Source organism: Schistocerca gregaria, chromosome 11 (assembly GCF_023897955.1).
Source record: "Schistocerca gregaria isolate iqSchGreg1 chromosome 11, iqSchGreg1.2, whole genome shotgun sequence".
Classification (NCBI taxonomy): Eukaryota; Metazoa; Arthropoda; class Insecta; order Orthoptera; family Acrididae; genus Schistocerca; species Schistocerca gregaria.
The window spans coordinates 56711696-56725111 of NC_064930.1; the positions used below are offsets into that span (position 1 = coordinate 56711696).

General features: G+C 42.9%; 1 protein-coding gene across 3 annotated transcripts in view; it reads left to right on the forward strand.

The window, feature by feature from the left end:
• The window catches only part of LOC126295284 (procollagen-lysine,2-oxoglutarate 5-dioxygenase), a 508510-nt gene that overhangs the window by 200255 nt on the left and 294839 nt on the right, over positions 1–13416 (forward strand). For all 3 annotated transcript variants that reach the window (XM_049987713.1, XM_049987714.1, XM_049987715.1), the window contains one exon: positions 4504–4667. In XM_049987713.1, coding sequence (XP_049843670.1) covers positions 4504–4667 — 164 coding nt within the window. The remainder of the gene's footprint in view (positions 1–4503; positions 4668–13416) is intronic.

Consider the following 13416-nt stretch of genomic DNA (forward strand, 5'->3'; position numbering starts at 1 on the left):
CCCCTAACCACGACACGTCCCCAAGATAGTGTGCAGGTAACATGAGGTGAAGTTGAAATGGAAGTGTGGTGGTTGAATGGAAGGGCGCTACTAGACGGGGAAAGATGGAAGATTAGCCAGGTAAAACGAGGTGAATAACAGCTCGCATCAGAGTGTATTAGCGACCATTCACCATTTTGCACACACTTCTCAACGAGTCTCAGGAGATGGGTGGCGATGCGGGCTTGTTCTATGAGAGACATTCCATGTCAAATCAACACACCTATTTTACGTCACCCTCTTAGATTTTTCTGAAATTTGGCATACTTACAGTGGGCACTGAGACTAAGAAAAATACCAAATTTCAGTTTTTTATCTCAAACCATTCCTGAAATATGGCTATGTAAACTTTTCAAAAACCAGCCAAAAATGTGTGAACGGACTTTTTTTAAATTGTCCTAGGAGCTGCCCTAATTGAGCTAGAGAACTGTGGAAAGGTGTCACTTTGCACCATTTTTCGTGCTCTTTCCAGTGATAGACAAAAAAACATAGCTTCTAATTCATAACCTTTTTCAAAATGGTAATTAATATTTTGATTTAATTTTTTTACAAAAAGTACATAATTGATCATTTTCAAAATATTTCCATAACTACTTCATACTATTGTAAATCACATGGCAAAATATAAATCTGGGATGATGATGGGTTCATTGTTAAAAAAATTATTCCGGACTCTTGTATTTCACTAACGGCCCTGGTTTGACCAAATTGACCTTTAAAAAACAGGAATTTCTTTAAAATATACTGAAAGGTAAGTAAAAAAAGTATTAGAAATATCAAAACATCACCTTATTAAACCAAAACTAATCAGCATATTTTATAATTAAGTTGATTGCATATTATAATTTCATACAACTTCACTAACAGTATATTAACCGATATAAGAAGAACAAGAAATTGAGCATTTAACTACAAACTGAAATAAAGTATGAATAAGTACAAGTATTTACATAACAGTTCTGGTCCATGAGAACATCGACAACTGACACCCACATGACATCTGCATGTGCAGGATAAGAGAATGACTTACCTGGTCCACATGAATAAAGAAAAGTTATTTTCACTTCATCAGGTTCTTCGTTTTCTTCTAAAATGTACCCAAGCCACCAGTTTCTGCCATATACAGTGGTGACATAGCCTGATACATCGTGTAACTTCAGTTTGTCTGGTGATGTGGTTACTTCCCTCTCCCAACTCTGCATATCACCTGAGAAGAAGTATTTGACTACTAATTTTGATATAGTGTTGGGAATGAAAGCATGAAATTGCTGTGTTCCTTTGATTGTCAATGCCTCTTCAAGTCGGCTTTTTAAGAATATTTCTTAAGCAGCGTAGTCTTCTTGAGTGGAATATGCAAAATCAGCATTTGTGATATTACCTACTGGCCACTCAAATAGATATCGTGTGGTTTGGATCTGATTTTGGTGTGGCCTTTGCAAACTTGCACGAGCTGCCAGTCTCTTTACTGAACCCCCTACTCCATCACAAGGCCCTTTCCCATGTGCTGTGGCTGAAAAGTGCCACTCAGCTTTTACGTTGAAGTCTTCCTCATGAAGGCAAAGGTTCAGGAAGTTTTTCTTATTTTTATACTGAGTGGCAGAACCGTCAGAATAATAGTATATCTTTCTTGGAATCTTTTGAAATTTATTTTTTAGATATAAAATTAGCTTCTTTTGAAAGGTGTAAACTCCAGTTGTATTGTGCACCAGGCAATCAGAAACAATGAAAAAGCTCATATGCTCAATTTTGTCTTCCTGTTTGTAATGTATAACAAAAGGATGAATGGTAATCTCTTGTCTTGTCCAGGGGAAACTCTGAGCTTCATCCTGTAGAATTATACTATAATTTTCTGAAAAATCACATATGACAACAAATTCAGATTCCATCAGGTTTTCTCTTGTGGAGTTAAGTAATGTTCGTTGTTGCTTGGCAATGAAGTCATGCCGAATCAAAGTCGACATCATACTACAAAATAAATCTATGAATTCTTCAGAAGTTTTCTGAACAATTTCCAGATTACATCTGTCAACTGACATCCACTGAACTTGTTCAATTTAGTTTTCATGAAAAGAGTCTTTTAAAATTTTACGTGTGACAGTTCCTCCTGGGTAGTATTCCCAGTTTCCCATGTTGCAATCAACTGATGATGGGTTGCAAAGCACTGACGTACTACCTTAAAGGTCAGTTTGGTCAACCTAGGGCCGTTAGTGAAAAACAAGAGTCTGGAATAATTTTTTTTAACAATGAACCCATCATCATCCCACATTTATATTTTGCCATGTGATTTACAACAGTATGAAGTTGTTATGGAAATATTTTGAAAATTTTCAATTATGTACTTTTTGTAAAAAAATTAAATCAAAATATTAATTACCATTTTGAAAAAGGTTATTAATTAGAAGCTATGGTTTTTGTCTATCACTGGAAAGAGCATAAAAATGCTGCAAAATGACACCTTTCCCAGTTCTCTAGGTCAATTAGGGCAGCTCCTAGGGCAATTTAAAACAAAGTCCGTTCACACATTTTTGGCTGGTTTTTGAAAAGTTTACATGACCATATTTCAGGAATGGTTTGAGGTAAAAAAATTGAAATCTGGTATTTTTCTTAGTTTCAGCACCAACTATAAGTAGACCACGTTTTAGCAAAATCTAAGAGGGTGAGGTAAAATTTTTATTTAAAGTGTGTTGATTTGACATGGAATGATCATGAGTAGAGTACAATCTGTTGCTTTAATCCCACAAAGACAAAATTAGCTCTCTGTTAGGAAGGATTGGATGCTGATAGGTCTCGAAGGAGATCCCACTTGAACAACTGCCACAGTTCGTCATTACGAGGTCCAGGGGGCTGTTTTGAGACCCAGGAAAGATTCACTGAAGACCAGTAGAGAGTCGATTAAGGGTAACCACTCCACGAACAGACTGATATGTGGCCTTAACCGTGTGACTAATACAATGCTAGGAGAACAGAGGTCTGCAGAGCTAAGAGCTCCCTTATATGTCATGACTTGCTGAGAAGCCACGCGGGATTAGCCCAGCGATCTAAGGTGCTGCAGTCGTGGACTGTGCGGCTGATCCTGGCGGTTCGAGTCCTCCCTTGGGTATGGCTGTGTGTGTTTGTCCTGAGCCTAATTCAGGTTAAGTAGTGTGTAAGCTTAGGGACTGATGACCCTAACAGTTAACTCCCATAAGATTTCACACACATTTGAACATTTTGAATTTGCTAAGAGTGTTATTAGAGGTAGAATTTCATATAAATGACAAAATCCTTCTTCACACATTGCACAGCACCATCCAAGCTCATTTAAGTAGTTTCTGCCTCTCTATGAGAATTCTATGCCTTCTTTGGGTCAAACAGAAAGTTACAAATAAGTGGGAAAGAGGGAATAAGGAAGGAAGGAGGGGATAGGGGATGAAAGAAAGGGCAACAGATAGAGGAAGGGGCTATTTGAGGAGGGAGGATATGGGAGTGGAGAAGGGTGGAAATTGAAGCGTAGAGGGATGGAACATGTACGAGAGAAGAATGGAAGTAGAAGTGCAGAACAGAGCAAGTAGAAGTGGAGAACGGTGAAATTTGTAGTGGAGAAGAATGGAAGTGTAAGTGCAGAAGGGAGCAAGCAGAAGTGGAGAAGGGGAAATTTGTATTGGAGAAAAGGGAAATAGGAGTGTAGAAGTGAAGATGGGTTAAAGTAGAAGTGGAGAAGGGAATATATAGAAGAGGAGAAGTCTGCCAGTAGTATTGGAGAAGGGTGTACGTAGATGTGGGAAAGGATGAATGAAGAAGTAGAAGGCCAGTAACTGAAGTGGAAGTGTGGCAGTTGAAGTGAATAAATGGAAGCTGAAGTTGGCATGGAAATGTGGAAATTAAAGTGCAAACATGGAACTTGAAATGGGAGGGTAGATGTAGAAGTGAATGGGCAGAAGAACAAGGGGAAAGGGAAGTGTAAGAGTAAAGAAGGGAGGCAGAAAGTAGACAATAGAGATGGGCGCAAAAAAGGCTAGCAAAGAAAGAAGAGGGCAACAGGATAGGCATAGAGAGGTGAAAGTAGGGTAGCGAGTGGAATGAAAGGAGAAAGTAGGAATGTTAGTGGAATGAAACATGAGAGCAAAGAAGGAATAAGCACACAAATGAGAAAGCAGATAAGTGATTAGAAAGATAGAAGTAAGCAGACGAGTTAGTAGAATGAGAGAAGGAATCAATTAAGTGAATAGAATGAAAGAAGGAAGCTGGAAATGAGGAGAATCAAAGTAAGGAAGCAGGTAAGTGGGGAAAATGAGAATTAAGGAAGAGAGCAGTGTTGTGAGAAGAATGAAACATTGACATTAGAGAGAGCACAGGAAGTGAACAGGTAAATGGGAAGAGTGGGGGAAGAAAGAGTGGAGACAGGGTAGGGTGGATGAAGAACAGAAGTAAAGAAATGAGGACAGGTGAGGAGGGGTGTGCATTGGGAGTGTGTGTGTGTTGCAGCTACGACGTGGTGGTGCTGGCAGACCCGGAGCGCATCCTGGACCAGTTCGAGCGTACTGGGGCGCGCGTGCTGTTCTCTGCGGAGGGCTTCTGCTGGCCCGACGAGTCGCTGGCCGTGCAGTACCCCACCATCACCCGCGGCAAGCGCTTCCTCAACTCCGGCGGTGAGTTCACACCCTCGCACATCCTATCCTAGGTTCTGTTATCTCAGCTGCCATACGGGGGATCATCATCATTATCATTTAAAATTGATTATGCCTTTCAGCGTTCTCTCCATGATCCCCTATTCAGTGCTAACATTGGTGCCTCTTCTGATGTTAAGCCTATTACTTCAAAATCATTCTTAACCAAATCCAGGTACCTTCTCCTTGGTCTGCCTTGACTCCTCCTACCCTCTACTGCTGAACCCATGAGTCTGTTGGGTAACCTTGCTTCTCCCATGCGTGTAAAATGACCCCACCATCTAAGCCTGTTCATCCTGACTGCTACATCTATAGAGTTCATTCCCAGTTTTTCTTTGATTTCCTCATTGTGGACACCCTCCTGCCATTGTTCCCATCTACTAGTACCTGCAATCATATCCGTAACCTCAACCTTGTTGATAAGGTAACCTGAATCCACCCAGCTTTCGACCCCATACAACAAAGTTGGTCGAAAGATTGAACGGTGCACAGATAACTTAGTCTCGGTACTGATTCCCTTCTTGCAGAAAACAGTAGATTGTAGCTGAGCACTCACTGCATTAGCTTTGCTACACCTCGCTTCCAGTTCTCTCAGTGTGTTGCCATCCTGTGATAATATGCATCCTAAGTACATGAAACCGTCCATCTGTTCTAACTTTGTTCCTCCTGAACTATTTAGCACTCATTCCGTTTATATTTCTTTCCCACTGACACTACTTTCGTTTTGGAGATTCTAATCTTCATACCTTAGTCCTTACATTTCGGGTCTCGCTCTGAAATATTACTTTGCAAACTTTCAATCGAATCTGCCATCACAACTAAGTCATCCGCATATGCAAGACTGGTTATTTTGTGTTCACATATCTTAATCTCACCCAGCCAGTCAATTGTTTTCAACATATGATCAATAAATAATATGAACAACAGTGGAGACAGGTTGCAGCCTTGTCTTACCCTGAAACTATTCTGAACCACGAACTCAATTTACCGTCAACTCTTAACTGCTGCCTGACTATCCATGTAAAGACCTTTAATTGCTTGCAAAAGTTTGCCTCCTATTCTATAATCTCGTAGAACAGACAGTAACTTCCTCCGAGGAACCCGGTCATATGCCTTTTCTATATCTATAAAGCATAGATACAATTCCCTGTTCCACTCGTAACACTTCTCCATTATTTGCCGCAAGCTAAAGATCTGGTCCTGACAACCTCTAAGAGGCCTAATCCCACACTGATTTTCATCCAATTTGTCCTCAACTAATACTCGCACCTTTCAACAATACCTGAGAAGATTTTACGCACAACGCTGATTAAAGAGATACCTCTGTAGTATTTACAATCTTTACTGTTTCCATGTTTAAAGATTGGTGTGATTACTGCTTTCCTCCGGTCCCCCATACAGGGGATAGGCAAAATAATGTGAACAGTGGTAGTATGGGATGGTCGTGTTTGACGGTGAACAAAGCAGGTAAAGGTACGTGTCGCGCTGGACTGTGCGTCTTCAGTACGACTAGACATCATTACGAGTTGTTTACGAGAGTGCTCACTTCGTATTTGCATTGAGAGACCGCGGTCGACGTGCAATGACAAATCTAAGAGTTCCGAAGAGGGAGATTGTAGGGGCCCGATTACCTGGAGCATCAGTACCAAGACAGACAGCCGGACGTCGTGACCGAGCGGTTCTAGGCGCTTCAGTCCGAAACCGCGCCGCTGCTGCGGTCGCAGGTTCGAATCCTGCCTCGGGCATGGATGTGTGTGATGTCATTAGGTTTGTTAGGTTTAAGTAGTTCTAAGTTCTAGGGGAGTGATGATCTCAGATGTTAAGTTCCATAGTGCTCAGAGCCATTTGAACCAAGACAGCCGGCTTACTGAATGTTTCGAGAGCAACTGTTTAAACAGTCATGAGAGCCTATACAAAACGTAGAAAGACATCATCCTGTAAATGTAATGTTGTTGTTGTTGTTGTTGTTGTGGTCTTCAGACTGGTTTGATGTAGCTGCCCTCCAATACTCCCTCGATGTCTCAGAACATGTCCTACCAACCGATCCCTTCTTCTAGTCCAGTTGTGCCATAAAGTCCTCTTATCCCCAATTCTATTGAATACCTCCTCATTAGTTATGTGATCTACCCATCTAATCTTCAGCATTCTTCTGTAGCACCACATTTCGAAAGCTTCTATTCTCTTCTTGTCCAAACTATTTACCGTCCTTGTTTCACTTCCATACATGGCTACACTCCATACAAATACTTTCAGAAACGATTTCCTGGCATTTAAATCTATAGTCGATGCTAACAAATTTCTCCTCTTCAAAAACGCTTTCCTTGCCATTGCCAGTCAACATTTTATATCCTCTCTACTTCGACCATCGTCAGTTATTTTGCTGCCCAAATAGCATAACTCCTTTACTACTTTAAGTGTCTCATTTCCTAATCTAATTCCCTCAACATCACCCGACTTAATTCGACTACATTCCATTATCCTCGTTTTCTTTTGTTGATGTTCATCTTATATACTCCTCTCAAGACACTGTCCATTCCGTTCAACTGCTCTTCCAAGTCCCTTGCTGTCTCTGACAGAATTACAATGTCATCAGCGAACCTCAAAGTTTTTATTTCTGCTCCATGGATTTTAATACCTACTCCGAACTTTTCTTTTGTTTCCTTTATTCCTTGCTCAATATACAGATTGAATAACATCGGGGATAGGCTACAACCCTGTCTCATTCCCTTCCCAACCACTGCTTCCCTTTCATTCCCCTCGACCTTTGTAACTTCCATCTGGTTTCTGTACAAATTGTAAATAGCCTTTCGCTCCCTGTATTTTACCACTGCCACCTTCAGAATTTGAAAGAGAGTATTCCAGTTAACATTGTCAAAAGCGTTCTCTAAGTCTACAAATGCTAGAAACGTAGGTTTGCTTTTCCTTAATCTTTCTTCTAAGATAAGTCGTAGGGTCAGTATTGCCTCACATGTTCCAACATTTCTACGGAATCCAAACTGATCTTCCCCGAGGTCGGCTTCTACCAGTTTTTTCATTCATCTGTAAAGAATTCGTGTTAGTATTTTGCAGCTGTGACTTATTAAACTGATTGTTCGGTAATTTTCACATGCCAACACCTGCTTTCTTTGGGATTTGAATTATTATATTCTTCTTGAAGTCTGAGGGTATTTCGCCTGTCTCATACATCTTGCTCACCAGATGGTAGAGTTTTGTCATGACTGGTTCTCCCAAGGCCGTCAGTAGTTCCAATGGAATGTTGTGTACTCCGGGGCCCTTGTTTCGACCCCATTTCATCTTCATCTACATCCTCTTCCATTTCCATAATATTGTCCTCAAGTACATCGCCCTTGTATAGACCCCCTATTTACTCCTTCCACCTTTTTGTTCTCCCTTCTTTGCTTAGAACTGGGTTTCCATCTGAGCTCTTGATATTCATACAAGTGGCTCTTTTCGCCAAAGGTCTCTTCAATTTTCCTGTAGGCAGTATCTATCTTACTCCTAGTGAGATAAGCCTCTACATCCTTACATTTGTCCTCTAGCCATCCCTGCTTAGCCATTTTGCACTTCCTGTCGATCTCATTTTTGAGACGTCTCTATTCCTTTTTGCCTGATTCATTTACTGCATTTTTATATTTTCTCCTTTCATCAATTAAATTCATTATTTCTTCTGTTACCCAAGGATTTCTAGTAGCCTTTGTCTTTTTACCTACTTGATCCTCTGCTGACTTCACTACTTCATCCCTCAAAGCTACCCATTCTTCTTCTACTGTATTTCTTTCCCCCATTCCTGTCAATTGTTACCTTATGCTCTCCCTGAAACTCTGTACAACCTCTGGTTTAGTCAGTTTGTCCAGGTCCCATCTCCTTAAATTCCCACCGTTTTGCAGTTTCTTCAGTTTTAATCTACAGGTCATAACCAATAGATTGTGGTCAGAGTCCACATCTGCCCCTGGAAATGTCGTACAATTTAAAACCTCGTTCCTATATCTCTGTCTTACCATTATATAATCTATCTGATACCTTTTAGTATCTCCAGGGTTCTTTCATGTATACAACCTTCTTTCATGATTCTTGAACCAAGTGTTAGCTATGATTAAGTTGTGCTCTGCGCAAAATTCTACCAGGCGGCTTCTCTTTCATTTCTTAGCCCCAATTTCAATTTCAATATTCACCTACTATGTTTCCTTCTCTCCATTTTCCTACTCTCGAATTCCAGTCACCCATGATAGTGGGCGCAAATCAGTGCTAAATGATAGAGATCGTCCTACACTAACACGAATTGTGTCGAAACTACACAAAATTACGGCGCCTAAAGTGACTGCGGAGCTGAACAGCCATCTTCGAGACGCCCTATCTATAGACACTGTATGCCGAGAACTCCAAAAAGTGAATATTCGTGAACGAGCTGCTATACCGAAACCAATAGTGACGACAATCAACGCAAAGAAGCGTAAAACACGGTGTCAGGAGCATAAATTCTGGACGGCTGATCAGTGGAAAAACGTCATATAGTCCGACGAGCCAACGTGTTCGTTATTTCCATGATCTGGCCGGGTTTACGTCTGGAGAACGCCAAAAGAAGCGTACAATCCTGATTGCTTGATTCCAACGGTTAAGCATGGAGGTGGAAGTGTGATGGTGTGGGCAGCCATGTGATAATATTCTGCTTGTCCCATCATTAAAGGCCGTGTTACAGCCAACGATTACGTGAACATTTTAGGTGATAAAGATGCACTCCACGATTCAAATATTGTTCCCCAACAATGATGCCATATTTCAGGACGGCAACGCACCCATTCGCACAGCCAGCGCAGTACAATCGTGGTATGAGGAGCATGCAACTGAACTGCAGCGTCTTCCCTGGCCAACACAGGACATTATGGAACTCTCATGGGCGGTATTGGAGCGCAGACTCCGGAGCAGATTTCCGCCTTCCGCGTCACTACAGGAGTTACAAGAGGTTCTGATCGAAGAGTGGCGTAATATTCCACTGGGGACTGTACAATCATATGCTAGTGTTCCAAGAGAAATCGCAGCTGTATATCGGGCAAATGGGGGTCCAACCCCTTATTAATAAACCATTCCCAAGTAAGTACAGGTGTTCACATTATTTTGTTTACCCACCTTATTATTTTGTCCATCCCCTGTATGTACACTAAATGAAACCACTAGTTACCGTGCAGGAGTGCAGTTACTTGTTATATTCGCGTTAACCAATTAGAACCTGTGCAGATAGCCAAGCGCGTTAACATGCCCCTTCTGCAATTCGGGAAGTCGAGCCTGACGAGGGCCAGTGAGGCTGGCAAGCCCGGTTGTGATTTTTAGGCGGTTTTCCACATCCCACTATGTAAATACTGGTCTCATTCCCACTTCCAGCCTCTGACACTAAGAAGGGGAGGCACGACATTGGAATCACGGATTTATTTCAAACTATGTACACGCTTAGTAGGACACTAAAGCAACAAAATATGCAGGTAGTAAGGTGCACTACTCTGACAATTCCGAGAAAATCGCAAGAGAAGCTTTGCGCGTCTGTTATGAGGCTTGTGTGTCTGAGTAGGTGCCAGACGTAAGAGTTCATGGTGGTCAATTGGTTAGCGTTCGAACTTTGTTAGACGATCGTGTACGAGGCGACGGTTCGGCTTCAAACTTAGTTTTTTATCTATGCTATCGGAAAAATGTGGAATTTTTCAAAGTGTCAGCTCTGAATATTTGCTGTAAATGCGGGAAAACTGCATTTATTCGAGTCGGTAGGTGCCATTTCAATTTATGTTTTCCATGTCCGTATGACAAATGCCAGCCTGGAAAGTATGACGTCAAGAGCACGTCCGACGAGTAATTATATATTACTCTTTTGGTCTGGCACATTGTGACATACTATATTACTGAGTAACTTAATTAGCATGATTATTTATCGAGGTTTGACTTAGGCTTTCCAAGTCTGTCACTCGTCCTGTGAGATGTAATTAAAGATAGTAAATAGCCATATAACACGTAAAATTCAGTTCAACTTCATGAAAATGAACGTGGTTTTCTTTTTCGTTATGTAACCTCTCAAACCTCATATAAATTAAGTACAGGGTCTTTCAAAACAAGTATACGGCTTTTAAGGCCTTGTAAAATTTATTACATTCAACTTAGAATGATAAATAATACACCAAACGAAAGAGCAACTCAAACAGTTTGCCCGCATCTCGTGGTCGTGCGGTAGCGTTCTCGCTTTCCACGCCCGGGTTCCCGGGTTCGATTCCCGGCGGAGTCAGGGATTTTCTGTGCCTCGTGATGGCTGGGTGTTTAGTGATGTCCTTAGGTTAGTTAGGTTTAAGTTGTTCTAAGTTCTAGGGGACTGATGACCATAGCTGTTACGTCCCTCAGTGCTCAGAGCCATTTGAACCACCAAACAGTTTCCAGAATGAGATTTTCACTCTGCAGCGGAGTGTGCGCTGATATGAAACTTCCTGGCAGATTAAAACTGTGTGCCCGACCGAGACTCGAACTCGGGAGTTCGAGTCTCGGTCGGGCACACAGTTTTAATCTGCCAGGAAGTTTCACCAAACAGTTTGTTTGTACACCTTGGCGCAAGAAATTTTAACCCCCAAGAGTGATTGAAGAACATGCTGAATGAGTGAGAGCCTTTCACGCGTAGCCGCAAGAAATCAGTTCGAATGGCCAGTCGTGAATTAGCATTTCCAGTGTCGTCTGTGTGGAGACCTTTAGGAGACGCTTACAGCTACATACTTACCGTTTGCATTTGTTACAAGCTCTAATGCCTACAGAGTACGCTTTACGTGCCAACTGCGCAAGTGATGACAATGACAATGAAGATTTTGTGGGTCGTGTCGTCTTCGCTGATGAATTGACATTTCACCTAACTGGAAATGTGAACACACGTAATGTGCGCGTCTCGGGGTCAACAAATCCTCACGAAATAGTACACCTGTAAAGAGACTAGCCTAAACTGAACTTTTCTGTGCCATGTCCTGGCCTGCAAGTTTTATGAGCCTTTCTTTTTCGGTGAAGCAACTGACTGGTGTGTCTTACCTTGATGCGCTAGTTTTTCCTCAACTGGAAGAAGCTGAACCACAGAACTTTATCTGGCATCAGGGTGGTGCGCCTCCTCGCTGGCATAACTTAGTGTGCGATTGGTTAAACGACGTTGTACCTTACCGCTGCATTGGTCGCAAGGGACCCAATGACAGAGCTTGTTTTACATCACCTCCACGTTCACACACGTGCTGACTCAATGCGGCTTTTTACATGTGGGGATTGTCCGCCCCCGGTAGCTGAGTGGTCAGCGTGACAGACTGTCAATCCTAAGGGCCCGGGTTCGATTCCCGCCTGGGTCGGAGATTTTCTCCGCTCAGGGACTGGGTGTTGTGTTGTCCTAATCATCATCATTTCATCCCCATCGACGCGCAGGTCGCCGAAGTGGGGCGTGAACTCGAAAGACCTGCACCAGGCGAACGGTCTACCCGACGGGAGGTCCTAGCCACACGACATTTCATTTCAAATTTGGGGATTCGTAAAGGATCTTCCGTATGTGTCTCCGCTACCAGCTGAGATGCCCGACTATGGAAACAGCAGCGTTGCAACACTTATACCGGACCCACTGATCAAAGTTTGGGAAGAAATCCCATACCCACTCGGTGTCAGATGAATGGTGGTCTCATTGAACACTTGTAAGAAAAACTGTTTCAGTTGCTCTTTCATTTGATGAATTGTTTATAACTGTAAGTTGAATGTCATAAATGCTACAAAGCCTCAGAACCCGTACATTCATTTAGAAACGCCCTGTGATGTGGCCAGTGATGAAAAAAATATACACTCCTGGAAATGGAAAAAAGAACACAGTGACACCGGTGTGTCAGACCCACAATACTTGCTCCGGACATTGCGAGAGGGCTGTACAAGCAATGAACACACGCACGGCACAGCGGACACACCAGGAACCGCGGTGTTGGCGCTGGCTGCGCAGCATTTGTGCACCGCCGCCGCCAGTGTCAGCCAGTTTGCTGTGGCATACGGAGCTCCATCGCAGTCTTTAACACTGGTAGCATGCCGGGGACAGCGTGGACGTGAACCGTATGTGCAGTTGACGGACTTTGAGCGAGGGCGTATAGTGGGCATGCGGGAGGCCGGCTGGACGTACCGCCGAATTGCGCAACACGTGGGGCGTGAGGGGACACTGAATAGTGCACGGTACATCCAAACCGTCATCGAACCCATCGTTCTACCATTCCTAGACCGGCAAGGGAACTTGCTGTTCCAAAAGGACAATGCACGTCCGCATGTATCCCGTGCCACCCAACATGCTCTAGAAGGTGTAAGTCAACTACCCTGGCCAGCAAGACCTCCGGATCTGTCGCCCATTGAGCATGTTTGGGACTGGATGAAGCGTCGTCTCACGCGGTCTGCACGTCCAGCACGAACGCTGGTCCAACTGAGGCGCCAGGTGGAAATGGCATGGCAAGCCGTTCCACAGGACTACATCCAGCATCTCTACGATCGTCTCCATGGGAGAATAGCAGCCTGCATTGCTACGAAAGGTGGATATACACTGTAATAGTGCCGACATTGTGCATGCTCTGTTGCCTGTGTCTATGTGCATGTGGTTCTGTCAATGTGATCATGTGATGTATCTGACCCCAGGAATGTGTCAATAAAGTTTCCCCTTCCTGGGACAATGAATTCACGGTGTTCTTATTTCAATTTCCAGGAGTGTAGATAAAGA